Source organism: Lissotriton helveticus, chromosome 3_1, assembly GCF_964261635.1.
Source record: "Lissotriton helveticus chromosome 3_1, aLisHel1.1, whole genome shotgun sequence".
NCBI lineage: Eukaryota > Metazoa > Chordata > Amphibia > Caudata > Salamandridae > Lissotriton > Lissotriton helveticus.
Genome location: NC_136061.1, coordinates 1400731535 through 1400748079, shown reverse-complemented (window position 1 = coordinate 1400748079; position 16545 = coordinate 1400731535). Strand labels below are relative to the sequence as shown.

The window sequence follows — 16545 nt, the reverse complement described above, 5'->3', positions numbered from 1 at the left end:
GCCCTGCACGCTGCTGTGAACAGCTGAACATTCACAGCAAGAGCTGTGAAAAAAAGGTTTCAGAGCTGCAGGAGATTTCAACCCCCTCGCTCTTCCATGCCTTTGTTTTCTCAATTACGATGTTCCACCGTCATGGGGTGGAATGTTGTAATAGGTTTATAGACTTCTGTGCTGAGCTATACCGCCCATTAAAGGCCCATCCCCTTGTTAAAGGCCCTTGCGGAACACGGAAGCGCAGTTCCGGATTACCAAAAAGGCAATGTAAGCACCGGCCTATGGGCCCCACTCCGTCTAGGGGCCCTGCGACAACAGATCAAAATAATATTGATTTGATCTTGACAGAATATTACAATCATAAGCTTTCTTAAATTGTTTGGAATACATTTTTGTTTAATAACATTAATAACTGTTAATGTTTAGTTTTGTGTAATAAAATTGGTTTATTAAAATTGTTGGCTAGGAAAATTAAAACTTATTAGGAGATAATTTGTGAGGGGGTCTCAAAAATGTTGACTGCCTCGGGCCTCCACAGGGTTTAAACTGGCACTGCAGGAATGGTCCTTCAATGGTCAGTATAGCCTGCTATAGTGGGCTATACAGCTATAATAAGACCCTCAGATACATAAAGGGAGAGTTAGGGAAGGGGGTTCATGAATGCTTTTAAATTAATCTTCAGAAATTGTCACTTCAAACAAACGACAATACAATGATATAAACTAATGTACTAAAGTGAAACGCTCCGCAATGATGAAGAATTAGATCATCAGAATGTTTGGCACTCCACTGCAGACAATGAAATTGCTGAGAGCTAATAAGGGCTGGTATAAAACCTCTGCTGAAACCTTCCTATGTTGTTTGCTTTCTTGTTTCTCTCTTTTTTGTTCATTTATAACATTCCACCCTCTGAAGGCAGAATGTTCTAACAGCCTTACGCTTCTGGCTATACTAGTTGTTAAAGGCCCTTTCCCTCGTTACAGGCCTGAACAACAGGGCCTTTATAAACCAGTATAGCCCAAAGCAGAGGGCTCCAAGCCTTTAGTATACTTTTATTTTTCAAAATGTATACGTTCAGGTTATGTTTACATGGCATTTGTTGACCTAGCTACATGCCAAGTATTTGTCTGACTTGGCTTGTGCTCAGGCTTATAGAGCCAAGCCTGGCCCCTGACTTGGCTCTGGCTTGGCTCTCCCTAATAATCTGCCGGCTCGCCCACTTCTAGTACCAACGTGCTGCCTTAGAATCCTTTCATACATGGTCTGCAGATGTAAAAAACTGCTGCGCCACCTGACTCCTCTGGAGTGCCTTTGGGTTGGAGACCTAATGACGTGAAACACAGAGTATTGGATGCCTTCTTGATTTTTTACTAGACTAGTTCGACCTGAACATATTTCATTCTATACTAAAAGTATACCTCATCTGACCCTTGTCATGTCGTTCTCCGACTATGTTTTGTTTTCATAAAATATGACTGGACTAGAAAATGTCACGAATGGAAAGTCTTCAGTGACAAAGCAACAAATGTAAATTAGAGACCAGGTTTGTGATTAATATTATCCTCGTTTCTTATCTGGCTTTTAGGATATCTCTTAAAGAAGTAATTTGAAGTTCTCGATCCATGTGTGAAGCCGATGGCTTTTCAACAAGAAAACTACCTTAATAACTTGTGCCACTTTTCGAAGTGTCAAATTGAAGCTACAAAGATTTTAGAAAGCGAACTTTCCTGTTTCCTCTCGTCTTCAAAAGTAGCTCTTCTGAGCAGAGCTGATGGACACCGGAGAGCAGTTTTGGTAAACTCTTTTTGACATTGATATTGTTTGACAACAAGGAAATAGACTATCAAAAGCAATCACAATTACATACCTGTATGTAGCACAGAATATACTGCAAACACACAACTTAAATTTTTTGTCAAGACAGGAGGCTAGCATTATCCATATAACTTTTATTCGCCACCTCTGAGCAGCAACCGTTAAAAGCTTGCCATTAGAACTCAAACAGCATCATACTTTGGTCTCTCTTTTATATAAAAACTGAAGTCATAAACATTTGACTTTGCTTTTCCTTAACATTCGAATTACTATTTTTTCTCACTCCGTACCTGACTGGCCTGTGTTTGGTAGCAAATAATCTCCTCCTGTTAATAGACATAAATGTCTGCTCTGACACACTTGACCGCGGAGGTCTGCATTAGGAACTCACAGGCCTTAAGAAGATCAGGTGGAATATTTGGGACATATAAAGTAGAGAGGCAAAGTAAAGAGCTACAGTGACCCTTGATGTTCGAACTCGACTGTCTTCATCTAGGTAAGAGCGTTAGAAGTCCATCAATGACATGGCAACATTCTGGCCAATGGCACAGAGACCACTGCGATCTGACCACTGAGATCGGTGGCTGGCAAATGAAATGGGCCTTTCTCTTTGAATAGATAACACCGCCCCCCGGTCAAAGACTGGTACCAGGACGGATCAACATAAAGACTGTGTGTGCAAGTGGATATTTAGTTACTGTAGGATTTTGTCATTCAGGTTGTCTAGGGTCCTGCAGCGATAGCTACCCCCTGATTAATCAGGATTTGTTGTTATCATTAGTGCATCCTCTTTCCTCCAGATATTATTCCATATAAGGGTGATCTCAGGGAAGAGGAGCCTGAAACCGCCGTAGACACTGAAAAGGCATTCAAGACCATCACTTTAGACAATAATTATGCAAATACAACACAGATGCTCTTTGGGTAACATGTGATGCAAAATTATGTATTACTAGGCTGTTCACCCACAGATGCAATAATAGTAAGAATTACCTGGCACAGCTGGCAGCCCCAGGCAGGCCCCCTGACCAGCAATGGAACCATTAGCATGGCATATGTGGAGGAGTTGCAACTACCAGCGGATAGGAATAGACTGCTCAAGACCCAAATTATCGCTATATGAAGAGGATTGATTATAGTTCCAAGCCAGCTTTTAAATTGAGCTGAGTACTTTAGAGTTTTGAGGCTTGGTTGTCTTTTGGGTCTACACATGAAGAGAGATAACACCTGTATATTCCACTTGAAAAGAGCAAAGAGCACAACTCTGGTTTGGAAAGTGAGCTAGGAATAGAAGTGCAGCAACTATTTGGGATTTAGGATCTATCAGAATGGCAACTATAATAGAACTGTTACAGCTGAGGCAGCCAATGTAGTTTGGAGTTGCCTTCCACTGTTGGTGGTGGGGAGCATGGCCCTGCCAAAATAGGTAATATTACCAAGATTGCTACTTTGTTTGCAAATATATAACAGCTGCTTCCTATGATGTCCTTTAACGACCTTAGCTCCTTCCGTGCTCATGACGAGCTCAGCTCGTCATGAGGCATGGTGGCGCTGTGCTCATGACGAGCTGAGCTCATCATGACACGTGCAGTGCTCACACGCCGGGCTAATTTCCCCACTGTGCTGAGCGTTCTGAGAACCGAACGTGGTCATGACGAGCTCAGCTCGTCATGAGCACAGCGCCACCTACCCCCAGCGCCGCGGGGGAATTAGCCCCGCGCGAAGGTGTTAACATATTTATCTTGGATATGCTGTAGGGCAGGAGATAGGAAAAGAGGAGCACTGGGAAAGCTGATTTAATATGGAGGACGAAAACCTTGGGATACCTAACTAGTTTTGAGCTGCACAACTGCAAAGGTAGGCATGCTGGTTAGCAAACCCAAAAGTGACGAAGTACTGCATGTGAATACTTTAAAAGAGAGACACTTTGCCTCAATGTAAGTTCGTATGGTAAGGGAGCGCTGGAGTAGACACTTGAGGAGGAAGGGTGTAGGTACCACCTGTGCAATTCAGTTTCTGCTGTGGTACATGAATACAATGAGAATAGTAGAATCGGTAAAGAGACATAAGATATGGGAAAATGCAGACATCACAAGGTGAAGAACCTATTTATTGTGGGTAAGCAAGCTTTCTTTGAGGAGTTAACAATGGAGATTGAGTTACCAATGCAACAGCTCCTCATAGATTAACATTTTACGCATGCTGTAAAAACAAAATACTGAGGTTGTGTACTGACTGAGCCAGTGACTAATCAGGGGCTGCAACTACTGCTCCCCCTGGGGTAGTGTCGCAGGACTTTCAAACTAATATACTGAACCGTAGCAATGTATCTACAAACTCATAATGAGCTGTTTAAAGTTGGTTGGCAAACAAATCTAGAGATAACCTTAAAGAAAGTTTACTGGAGCATAGCGAAAGCATTTACAATGAAGATTGTTAGAAACTCATTATTTCAATGCATTCAATTCAACTACCTTCATTAAACTTACCTGACATCGAAACCTTACACCAATTAGCCTGAGCGTCTCTAGTACCTTTCCACGATGTGACGAAGAGGAAGCTACCTGGTATGGATGTGTTGGCTATGGATCATCACACTGCTCTCTGAACTAACGGTGAAGAGGGGAATCAGTAAGCCTAAAGTTATTTACTGGGAACTATTGTACATCCAAAAACAGAAAAATTGGAATATAAGTGTATTGCTTTGGCATTATTGGATAAGTTACTTACCTTCGTTAATGCATTATCTGGTATGAGCTAGCCGTAGATTCCTTACCTTTGAACTTCCAGGTGTCAGGCTGGATCCGGAAGATTTTTGATAGCAGTACCCCTGCGTGCCAGTAGACGGTATTGGTTGACTCCATGCGACGTCGTCAGCATCATGCTTGTCGTCATGACACCCACATCGTCAATAGAAATGCCACTCCGGCGCGCTGTCAGTACTTTTCACGATTTTCCACGCTAGAAGCGCGGAGCCATGAAGTAACGGACCATGCTGTGTTAAAAAGACAACTAGGGCCTTGAAGGGGAACAACCCTGGCACTAAAAAACAATTCCGCAGTGCAGGGAGGATGAGTGGATCGGTAAGGGATCTGTGGCTAGATGTTACTGAAGGTAAGTAACTTGTTCATCTGATAGAAACATCTAGCTGAAGATAGAAACATCTGCCTGCAGATTCCAACAGATACCCAAGCAATACCTTCCCCAGAGGTAGGACTGAAGAAAAGCTTTAAACCAGAAAATCCTGCAAGACAGAGCAGACAAACAGGCCCTCCATGCGAATATGAGAATCCAGGCAATAGTGTCTGGTGAACGTGCGCAGAGATGCCCACATGGCTGCTTGGTAGATATCGGCCATTGGAACACCACACTGGAGCGCAGTGGTGACTGACTTCGCCCAGGTAGAATGGACCTGAAGGCCTTCAGGAGGTTGTTTCTTCGCTAAGATGTAACATATTTTGATACAGAGGATAACCCAGCATGATATGGTTCTTTTTTTGGACAGCATGCCCCTTCTTTCCTCCCACATACTCTTTAAAGAGTTGGTCTTCACCCGGAACTCAAGACGGTGGATGACGCTCCTCTGTTTCTCAGGAGGATGTGGAAGTGCATAGAAAGCGGGCAGAGTAATCAACAGAACCAGATGGATTGATGTTATTACCTTAGGCAGAAAAAGTGCCCAAGTCCAGAGTACCACCTTGTCCAGAAAGACGATAAGGAGGCTGCGATGAAAGTGCCTGCAGTTCGCTCACCCTCCTGGCAAAGGCTGTTTTGATAGTGAGCAGCCATAGAGGGCAGTTTGCAGTGGCTCAAACGGTGCGCACATTAAAAACTTAAGAACCAATTTGAGGTCCCACTGTGGCATAATAAAAAGGGGAAGGGAGAAACAAATGGGTTAACCCCCTTTAACAATTTCTGCACAAGAGGGGATTTCAAAAAGTGAAGGCTGATCTGGCAGCCAAAGAAAGGCAGATAGTGCTCACAGATAGCCCTTCAGAGTACCCAGAGCAGAGCCCTGCTGGACCAAGGAAAGAATAAACAGGAGAACATCTGACAGAGGTAAACAGACCTTTCTGTACAATATTTACAAAATTGGTTCCATCAAGGCATATACCGAGTTCGTGGAGGGACATCTGGCTGAAGGATAACTCCGCAGACTTCAGCACGAAGGTCAAAAGCGGTCAACAGTAGCCACTCAATCTCCACGCAAGTAGGTGGAGAGGTGACAGGTTCGGGTGGAGAACCCTCCACTGCTCCTGCAACAGAAAATTCTCCCAAGGGGGCAGCCTGATCGAAGGAGCAATGCTCATTGCCAGAAGCTCTGGGTACTAGACTCTCAGTACCCAGTCTGGAGCCACAAGAAAGACTTGTGCTCAGTCGCTCCTGATCTTCTTGAGCACTCTAAGCAGGAGTGGTAGGGGCGGAAAGGCATACAGGTGGCCTGAGCTCCATTTGTGATGAAAAGCATCACAGAGCAAGACCTGCCTTGGAAACTCCAAAGTGCAAAACTGCTGACGTTGTGCATTCTTTTTGGAGGCGAACGGAACTAACTAAGGCTCTCCCCACCTCTGAAGAGTACTTGTACCACATCTGGAAGGCGATGCCACTCGAGATCCGCAAGGCACCGGCAGCTGAGTTCATCCACTCTCAAGTTCACTGAACCTGCCAGATGTTGAACCACCAGAGAAATGCCTTGTAATTCCAGCCAAGTCCAGAGACGTGGGGCTTCTTGACAAAGAGTCCACGACCCCACACCGCCCTGTCTGTTGCAGTAACACATGGTGGTAGTGTTCAGCAGTAGTCCATGCAGATCAGCATGGTGGGGTGGCTAAGTATTGGTGAAAGTCGACAGAATAGCTAAAATTAAATAAATAAATAGCTTCTATTCCGTCATCTGTCGACATCCCCCCTGCCCCACCCCACTGGTCTCACCTGCACGGACCGCTGCTGGCAGTGTTGTCTGTGAACAACTGAACTAGCCTTCCCTTGGACAGTAAAAAGGCTTTCAGTGCCAATTGAATCGCCGAAGCTCCAAAAGATTGATATGGAGCCTGGCTTCTGCCGGAGACCATAGTCCTCTGATCTCCACCTCTCCCAGATGGCCGCCCCATCCCAGAAGAGACACATCTGTCAATACTATGAGATCTGGGTGGGGGAGGAAGAGGACCAACTGGGCGTGTATAGTCCGGGGGGATAGGACTAGGAAGGTTTTGCAGTTGAGGAGGGGATTGTGGCTGGGCTCGACTCCTGGCTATTTGAACCTCTGGCACCCACTCCGTGGAGCGGGGCCTCGAACGCCTAGATTCCTCTGTGTCATTGCACGACGGACGAAGAGAGGTCAAAGCACACTTTGACTTCTTGAGGTGCCTCTTACCTGACCGCAACGACTTCAAGGAAAGGGACTTCGACTCACCGGAGTGGTGCTTGGAACTTCCTCTTGACTAGGAGCGGGAATGGAATTGACGAGGTGGACTCGTGGCACCGTATGCCAGGCCGCGATCAGCTCCCTCAAAGCCCCATGGCCCGGCAGTTGGATCAATGGCTTTGTGTTGTGGTCGCGCTCCAGGCACCAGAGACATACTAGGTGGGGGTCTGTAACCAGCATGGCGCAGTAACAGGCTCCACATGGCTTGAACCCAGAGGTCTTCGTGCTAGACGTCATTAACACACCAAAAGGAGTCGACAAAAAGTAAAAAAAGTCTCAAAAAATGACAGGGGTTGCTGTCTTCAACGGATCTGCAATGGTTGGTGCTAAAAGAAAATAACTGACAGCTGACACCATCTACCGGCGTGGGGGTACTGCTATCAAAAATCTTCCAGATCCAGTCTGACGCCTGGAAGTTCAAAGATAAGGGATCTGCGACTAGATGCTCTATCAGATTGTGGATAAACGCCTACTAGCTATGCCTGGGAGATCTAATAAGGCACCTAGATTGTATTGTTGAAAACACTGAGGCTGAAATAACATCTACAAGAAAACAGAACGCAGAAGGGATTCACTTAGGAAAGCCTCAGTGTGTGATGACCAAGTGCTGCAATTACTCAGTGGCAAACTCGACCCTGTGAGCTCTATGTGACCAGCCAGAGGTCATGAATAGGAATATGATTAAACATCAAAGCCCCTCCTGACATTTTCAATAGAGATCCATTGGTAGTAGTATTTGGCATAAAAGGTGATGGCCAGTGATCTAAAAACTTAATGTATCGCTCAACTGCAGGTATTGGAAATCCTAATTGAACGATCCTGCAAAAATATATGGTTGCCATAGGATGTTCGTCAGCAACATTAAAAGTATGAGATTTAGTAGGAAGTACATATATTTAATCCACCAACATGTAAACGTTATTCTCTTTTTTGAATTTGTAATTTTTTACTTTTGGGTGTGATGGTTACCTGATGTATATTAGGACTGACTGTAGCTAGCGTATGTGTGGTACACATATAACTTGTTTAAATTAGAATATTAATGATTTTTTCAAACTGTGGAGTCTCAGGGAGTCTTGGAAAGTCTTGGAAAGGGAGTCACACAAAAGGGACGAGAAGTGGGTAATAACAAGGTGGGCTGTGGAGGGGCTGCACGCCAAGGCTTGGGGTAGGAGTTAGATAAAACAGACAGTTGCAGCCTGCTTTTACCTCATGATATGTAAAAACTCACCAGCCTTTATTGAAACTCTTGGGACCATTTCCATTATCAGGGCAACTTTTTGGTGCTAATCCAACAACATATTTTATTTGTGTTTATTTTTATATTCCTGAAGTTTATGTTGAGGAGGAAAACAACTCACAGAGGGCATCAGAGTACCTCACAATTTTACAACTCACAGTACAATAGAGTATTCCTGTATCACTGGATAACAATTTCAAGTAAATGGCATGCATCAACAGTTCAAAGACAGCACACAGTGTACATCCTTCTAAGAGGGCGTTACTCTACGTGGTTAATCTCATAATGGCTCGGAACTGACTTTCAAGAGTGGCAAGGTCACTTCATCATAGAGAAGAAATCATACCTCAAGGTTTTTCTTTAACAGGTGTAATATCAAGGAGTGCTTAAAGAGGATGACGTATTGCAATCAAATTAAAAGTGGAAAGGAGTTACTTAACGTAAGGCCATTCCCTGAGAAGCACTAAGAAGTGGAATAACATTTTCTTTATCATTGGATCCGTAGGTAATGTTTTCCTTTGCGAAAATACTTTGATAAAAACCATGCGGTAGCCTGAGGTCCGTTTTTGTGGAATGGCTCATGCTTAAGGGTTGAACTTTTTGCAGGGTATATCCTATGCCATTATGGACCGAAAACATCAAATAAACATGGAAGCAATTACAACATGCTGAAGACGGGATGATAACATTTACATACAACCTGCGAATATTAATGCAGCCTCAGGTTAGTTTAATTCAGTTATATGGTGTTACAATATTATTACTACACCCTCTGTCCTAATTTACCAGTGTTCTGCTAGTGAGGCCTGTTCTCCTATAATTGTCGGTGCCAATGAATTTAAGCCAAAAACCACTGCTCTTCTTCAATGAAATACCACGAGCCGTGGGACACTGGGAGAGGCCATGCCGCCTGCTGGGCAGATAGTCCTTCAATACTTCTATGGACTGTATGCACATTAAACAAAAGGACAAGATGGCACTCTCACATTTACACAGGCATGATTTGTGTTGAGATGGGGCTGTGCACAACAAGTGATGCGAACTGTGAGCAAGGGTGGCTCCTCCACTTGGGCGGAGGAGTGTCGCCCCACTGCTTTCTCGCAGTGCCAGAAGTAGAAACATAAAATTGTATTTTAAATACCATTTTATGTTTCTGCTTCTCTTCTCATACTGCGAGAAAGCAGAAGGGTATGCCTAGTTGGGGGCAGGTGGGTGGGCGGTCCTGCAGGAGTCCAGGGTAGGAGTGCACGGACTCGTTGGTTGGTTCCAGGGCCAACGAAACCAGTTATACGCACTCTGCATTTTCTCCATGTAGGCTGCATGCAGCCTACATAGAGAAAATGGCTTCCCCATAGACGTCTGTGGGGTCAGCGTCCTAGCCAATCACAATGCTGCCATTGCAGCGCTCTGATTGGCTTGGGGGGGGGGGGGGCTGCCTGCTTCCTGTATGGAGAGGAGACGCGATGCGATGCGAGGTGGGACCGGAGGAGATGGTAAGTTAAATTTGTGTTTCTTAAAATTAAGTTAACCCCCCGCACCCCCTGCCCCTCCCACCCGCGAGTCATGCTAGCCACGACTGACTGAGATTGATCAAATTGTTGCTCAAGTCGTCAGTGCAATGAAGGAACTAACAGAGGATTCTGCATGAAGCAGCTGAGAATTTGTGAATACGGTCTTGTACCAGTTAAGCCCGATGCCAGTAAAATGCAGTGACATGTCTTGATCCGTCTACAAAACCCTCTAAATTCTTTTTTTATTCTTCTTTACTTCAGGAGCAGAAACAAAGACCTTAAATAACTTTGGTGTTTGTTGATGTTGTAGACAGAGTCCTATGATGAACTGGGACACTTGAGGATTCCTTAGGTTTACACCCAGGGCGCTATGAAGTCACCTAACCTACTCAGGCAATCACCAAATATTGTAGGACAGTTAGCAACCCCCCCCCCCCCCCCCCCCCCCAGGGAGCTAAGGGGTAGGGATATAATGTTAGATGCAAAGGTCGCAGACAACGGTCAAAAAGCACAGACTCTTACCTCAAAAATGAATTTGGAGCTGCCAAAGTTAGTCTTCTGCTTCTGCCAGAAGTTATCCGGCTTGATTATCAGTGCAACGTGGATTTCCGCGGGAAATGCTTCCTGGAGGGTCTTCAGCAGAGGTTTGATCAAGTCCCATTTGGATCCTCGCATGTCAATAATAACAGTGAATCCTCGCTTACACACATCTTCACTGTGGGAATGAGAGAATGACATGATGATTAATATTGCCCCTGGGCATACATGCTTATTCCGATCTTCCTGCAGCTCAATTTCTCAGCATGAAATAATTCTTGTGTCATACTGGTTATATGCTGTCAGGAGGCTAATGCAGACTGAGATACTGTGTGTGCACGGGAGTTGTATTTCCAATTACTGGCATATATTTCATGACAACAAGTAAACGTGCTTTCAGCTAGTAATATTGTGGCTCATACAGTTTGAAAGACAGCGAAAAGCAATGTCTTGCAAATTGTGGTCCCAATAAGAACAGAGATTATTAAAGCAAAGTGAACAAGATCTGGATTCATAAAATTACTCTGTGTGAAAAGTCGCTATGAATTCAGTATTGACGCAAAATGGCAATTCACATTTCTCTTCTGCAACCAAAACTATTTGCTTAAACAACAAATCACTACAACGTGCAAATTACACTTTTTCTTTACTACACGTACATTTCTTGAACTTATAACCGTAAATTACAACTCGTGAAAAATGTTGGCTGGCCAAAACGGAGAAAAATGTTACAGCCGCCATTACAGAACTAAGGAACTTGGTCCCAAATTACTGCAGGAATAAAAAAAAAGAAAGTGATATAAGGAGTTAGCGTAAAAATACCCTAACCCCCTATCTCTTGTGGAACTCACAGTGTTGTCAAAATTTTAAATTAAAAAGAAAAACTACTGTTACGATCAACCGGGATTCACCATGGCCTTGTATAGAGGTCTTTGCACAGCAAGAGGGGAGTTGGGTCTACCAGCAGCGGCGCTTTGGCTACAGGGCATGGCCATTTGGCCATCTGCGGCAGTGGGTTGGCCACTAATGAGAAGTTGAGTGCAGGGCCAGGGCCTGTGGCCAACCCACATGGTGCGCAACGCTGATGACTGTGTGCGGCAGGGTGTTTGCCATCTTCGGTTGCTTAGGGCTAAGGAGGAGCAGGCCTAGTTAGGTATGGTAATAACATCTTACTTTACGTTAAGAAAACCACCCTAGATATTCACAGAAAAAAACAAAAGGTTAGGGTAACGTCATAGTTTAGTACAGTAATAATCAGGGCCTCTGGAACTATGCGATTCTCTGGATGCAGCTTTTTTTTAAATAATTATGGATTTGCTGTGGCAGCAGAATCACATAATTCCAGTAGCCTTGGTAGTAACATATTACTTTTCAAGGGAAAAAAACCTCAGAAATGTACTGAAAAACAAAAGGTTAAAGTGATATTATAGTTAGGTGAGATTGTCAATTAAAATATTATATTTAAACAACAAAAAAACTCTGAATTTCACCAGTTATAATCAACTGAAGTAACTATAACTCTAGCCCTCGCCATGCACTGCTTAATACCTCACATATTGCATCACTCATGACAAGTTCTATGACATCATTGACAGCATCAAAGCGACATCTAAAACAAGCGTCACTGATGACAACACTACGCATGGCGAGGGAGCGAGAAAAGTATTTATTCTTGGCCAAATCAGGTAATCCCTACATTATCACAGGGAGGATGATCACACAATTCTTACATGAGGTAATTAGGTGGGCAGATCCATTAGTTCCAAACAGGCATCAGCAAAGACAGCCTATGTATTCTACACAATACTCCTCAATAGCAGAAATCTGTCTGAGCTATAAGAACATGAGGATGTTTCATTCAATTGAAATGGAATGGAAATACAGAAGCGCAGGTACTCTGTACTCTGGGCCTATTTGCCCCTGAAAAGTGCAGGTACTCTCCCATTAACACCTTAGCCGCAGACGTTATTTCGCGGCAGTGCGGTTGTTCCGCGTAGTGGGCGGGGCCACGTCGAACGTTGGACGTTCGCAGCACCAGCGAGGTAGTACTCGCGACGGCAGACGGCAGCAGGGAAAGGGTTCAATGTGTTGCAGCAGAGCTGAAAAGTGCAGGTAGTCTCACAAAACTTGGCAGTATGAGGGCGCAATGTGAAACACACCAACCATTTGGAATAGATAGATTTTAATCTATGCCAGAGCATTCAATCTTCTAATGCAATTAGCTCAACAACTAGGGGATATAGCTGGACAAATTAGCTATGGAGTCCGATTCATGTTCTCCAATCCACCAATTGTTTCCTTATATAATACTGTCACAAACAGTCTGATGAATGTACACATGGGTTTCCACAGAGTTCCACTATGAACTGCCTTAGTAAATAGATTCTGTTGACACATATCCACTAGGGTGCACATGTACATATTCATCACTACCTTACGTACTACAACACTTATACTTGTATACTTTCTTAGCCCTGAAGAAGTTGCAGGTTCTTCCAGGTAAGCGACGAAACACGAGTTGGCTAGGAACGAAGTACACTGATTGGGGTGTGTAACAACACCATCCTAAGAAGTTAAGAAAATAAAGTAACAATGGAAACCAAAAAAGACAACGGTTGTTTTTGACATAGAATAACTGGACATATACTTTCAGCGTGTGCATCGGAACAGGGTTCTATTTTATACATATACACTATAATAAATGACGGGCCATGTTTAATAGCCTCTTTGGCTTTTTAGAAATTTTTTCCAAGAGGAATTATGCTGAAACACTAACCATCTCTACCATTTTCTCAAAATTATTTGGGAGTGGGGTGGGTAAACCTGTAATCTTTCTGAAGATGATCAGACATAGTTGGCACATCATGGTAGTACTTAGATATTTCATGTGTGCCCTTTCAGATCCTATTACTCCTTCACAAATTAATGTGACCAATGTGCTATAAAATGTATTACTTGATCCAATTGTTTCAACAGTTTTTTCAGGGGAGAACCTTTCGAACTGCCCCATGAGACAATGATGTAATTTCTTTCGCAGACTGCAGTTTGTGGCAAGTATTACACCTGAACACTTTCAAAATCACCAGTCAGCACTGGTCACCTCCAATCCTTAGCCTCTATGATAGTGACCCCCCTTATCCATTTTTATTGTGCTATCCTCTGGCTAGCCCATCCCTGGTAAGTGTATCCTCTAACAAGGCTCTCTCACAGCGCCTTCAGCCTTTTTCTCTTCCACATTACCTTCTACCATTCACTCTACGTTATTGTCACAGAGGTGGAAGGTCGTACGTTACAGCTCAGCCCTGCCTCCCTCCTCTGGGACCCTCTATCACTAACAGCATGCAGAGATTTCAATGCAAGCCTTTATAAGGACCTAACTACACAAGAAGGTCAGGTATCAACCTTCTTTTTGCAACATAGTGTTGTTCCGTCAGGGTCGGTCTGGGATAAAAAAATAGGTCCGGGCACCAAACTAAAAGTGGCTCCCGTTAGACAGCTAAAAATGTGGCCCTTGCTAGCCTCGCCTCTCTTGGCCTATATCTCTCTAAATGTTGACCATAATTTACAATCTCCTTATAGTCAATGATTTCTCCCAAAAGAGTTGTCTTCTATGTTGTGCCCTCCATTTGACTGCAAATTATCCACGCCGTGGTGAACTCAACATGTTTGCACATGGCACACGGTGGGCACAGTTGTTTTGATATATATGTACACAGTCCTTGCTAGAGTATGTTTCCCGGTCACATCACCGCCGTGATTGCCAAGAAGTCTCCAGCTGGCACATGGTAGCACTGCCGACCTTGATAAGTTTGTCTATGCGGCATGGTAGCTGTACTGGCACACATATGTTGGCACATAGTGACACTGTAGGCTAGGGATTGTCTGTAGATGGCACACGAAGACAGTGTTTTTGAATTGGCTCACAGCTGGCACATGGTGGCAGTGCTAACACAGAGCGGTCTATAATTAGCACACAATGACTGGTAATTTTCTCCGTGTTGGGTGGTTAAGGATATCTTGGGGACTGTGTGGATGATGGCCAGGAGTCTGTTTGAGTATGCATGAATGATGTGTATGTGAAGTGTAGGGGTTGCGTGGGATTTGTAATGACTAGGCAATTATTTTTACTGTGTCTTTTGATTGTATAAGAAATATATAATATATTATAAATTGTGTGTTTTATAATATAATGATGTAATTTATGTTGAAGTTTGATAAAAAATGAAATAATAAAACTCACGAAAATGTAATAAATGTATGCAAAAGAATGTTTGGCAAGTAATTATATTTTTGATTAACTCTGAACTTGAAGTAATACAGGTTGAGCGGTAATGTAACCCGGCCTGTTTGAAATGGAGGGGCAAAGAGAAATGAGGTAACTCAAACTGATGACCTACCACAGAATAAGATGAGAGGCCCTGAAGTCTCACATACCTCACAAATATGTATTGGCCTTTAGCTGGATGGAAGCCCACTGAATAGCTACCACCACCCCGATACGCCCCCTTGTACCCTTGCAGGGGCTGCAGAGGCCTGCATTACACCACTGCTGAGAGGAGATGCCGACGACATCGGATCTGAAATAGATGGTGCAACGATTACGATTCCCCCAGTGGACACCTTTGGGGAGGGGAGGGTGGTCAGAGCCACAATAGCCCCCATGGTGGGAAGTTACGGATTCCGGAAGTGGGACTCTGCCCCCTTGAAGAGTGAGGGGTACTGTTACTCGCAAAATTCAACCATGGGGTACTGACGGCTACACTGTATTCACCCATTAGTAGGTGCTTTCGCCCCACAATCTACGTCTCTAGGGAAGGAGGTGATGGGGCACTGGTACTAACAAGAGTTTTCACTCATGAGCAGGTCGGTCTATGCGAGCGGCAGTGACACTTACAGTACTCACAACGCAGGGTAGGGCGGCAGGATCCTTGCTCGGTGCCCTGTCCCATTATGTAAGCTCCCTTCCTGTCAGGGGAAGGTGGGGAAAGGAAGAGAAGAGAAGAGAATAGACGCACGCACATGGCCATGGTGGAGGGAGAGATTGGAAGTGGAGAAGGATAGAGATTGGACAGCGTTAGAGGGAGAAAGGCAGGACAACGTAGGAGGCAGAGGTAGAATGGAAGGACAGATGAGAAGGGTGCGTGGAGAACGGATTACGAGGGAAGTGCTGAAAGTGATGGGGTGGAGGAAGCAAGAAGTGCATGGGCGGCAGGAGATAAGAAGGACGGGCAGTTGAAATATGTCAGGGAAAGGTCGGGGAAGGGAGGAAGAGGGACAGAGAAAAATGCAATGCAATAGATCTAGCAGTTTGCGACACCTATTGTATTTCAAAGAAGCGGCTGCCATTGTCCCGGCTGCTTCAAAATTGAAAACAGGCATAGCGCGCTGAACGTAAGTAAAGCACGTCATGCCTGCAGCAAGAGAAACTCATTAAAGAAAATAGTGCTTACACACTTAAGAACACATACCGTGTAACAACCGAAGTAAAGGGGCCAGTCGCCATGGGAGGTCACAGATGTAGACAAAGAAGTAGTAAGGAGGGAATAACAAGCCTCTTTTAGAATCAGACGCCGGGATTTAGGAAGGACACTGACACAAGCCAATGACAAACATGGGGGAAGAGTGGCCAGAGCTTCTCTTCCATAATCCACTACAGCAGTCTCGCTGAACAGCGCATGTGCGCTGACGAAGGCTCGACCTAAAAAGGGAACAATGATTTGCAAAGGCCAATCTCTTGCTGCACAAATCACGACAATGGGCAAGAATACATATGTGACTACATCAGAAAGTCCTCCTGCTTATAAAAACAGATAATTGAGTAGAGCTAAGGAGAGCATTGGTTGTGGCACATCTAGGCAATTTTAATGCAATCTATGCAAGACTGAGAGAACAATGTGTAATATCCTCAGGTTTGCACATAAGTTCCATTACACCTCAGTAACTAGCTGCTCAGCCAGTGTGAGTGTTCCGGGTAGAATGTTAGTGTGATTGACATGGATGGAATGCTTGGGTGCCTGGTGTGA

The 16545-nt window shown here is 44.3% G+C and overlaps 1 protein-coding gene across 6 annotated transcripts in view; it reads right to left on the bottom strand.

Moving 5' to 3' along the window:
* The window catches only part of KALRN (kalirin RhoGEF kinase), a 1598314-nt gene that overhangs the window by 1068920 nt on the left and 512849 nt on the right, over positions 1-16545 (bottom strand). For all 6 annotated transcript variants that reach the window (XM_078682047.1, XM_078682045.1, XM_078682043.1 and 3 more), the window contains exon 4: positions 10508-10700. In XM_078682047.1, coding sequence (XP_078538173.1) covers positions 10508-10700 — 193 coding nt within the window. The remainder of the gene's footprint in view (positions 1-10507; positions 10701-16545) is intronic.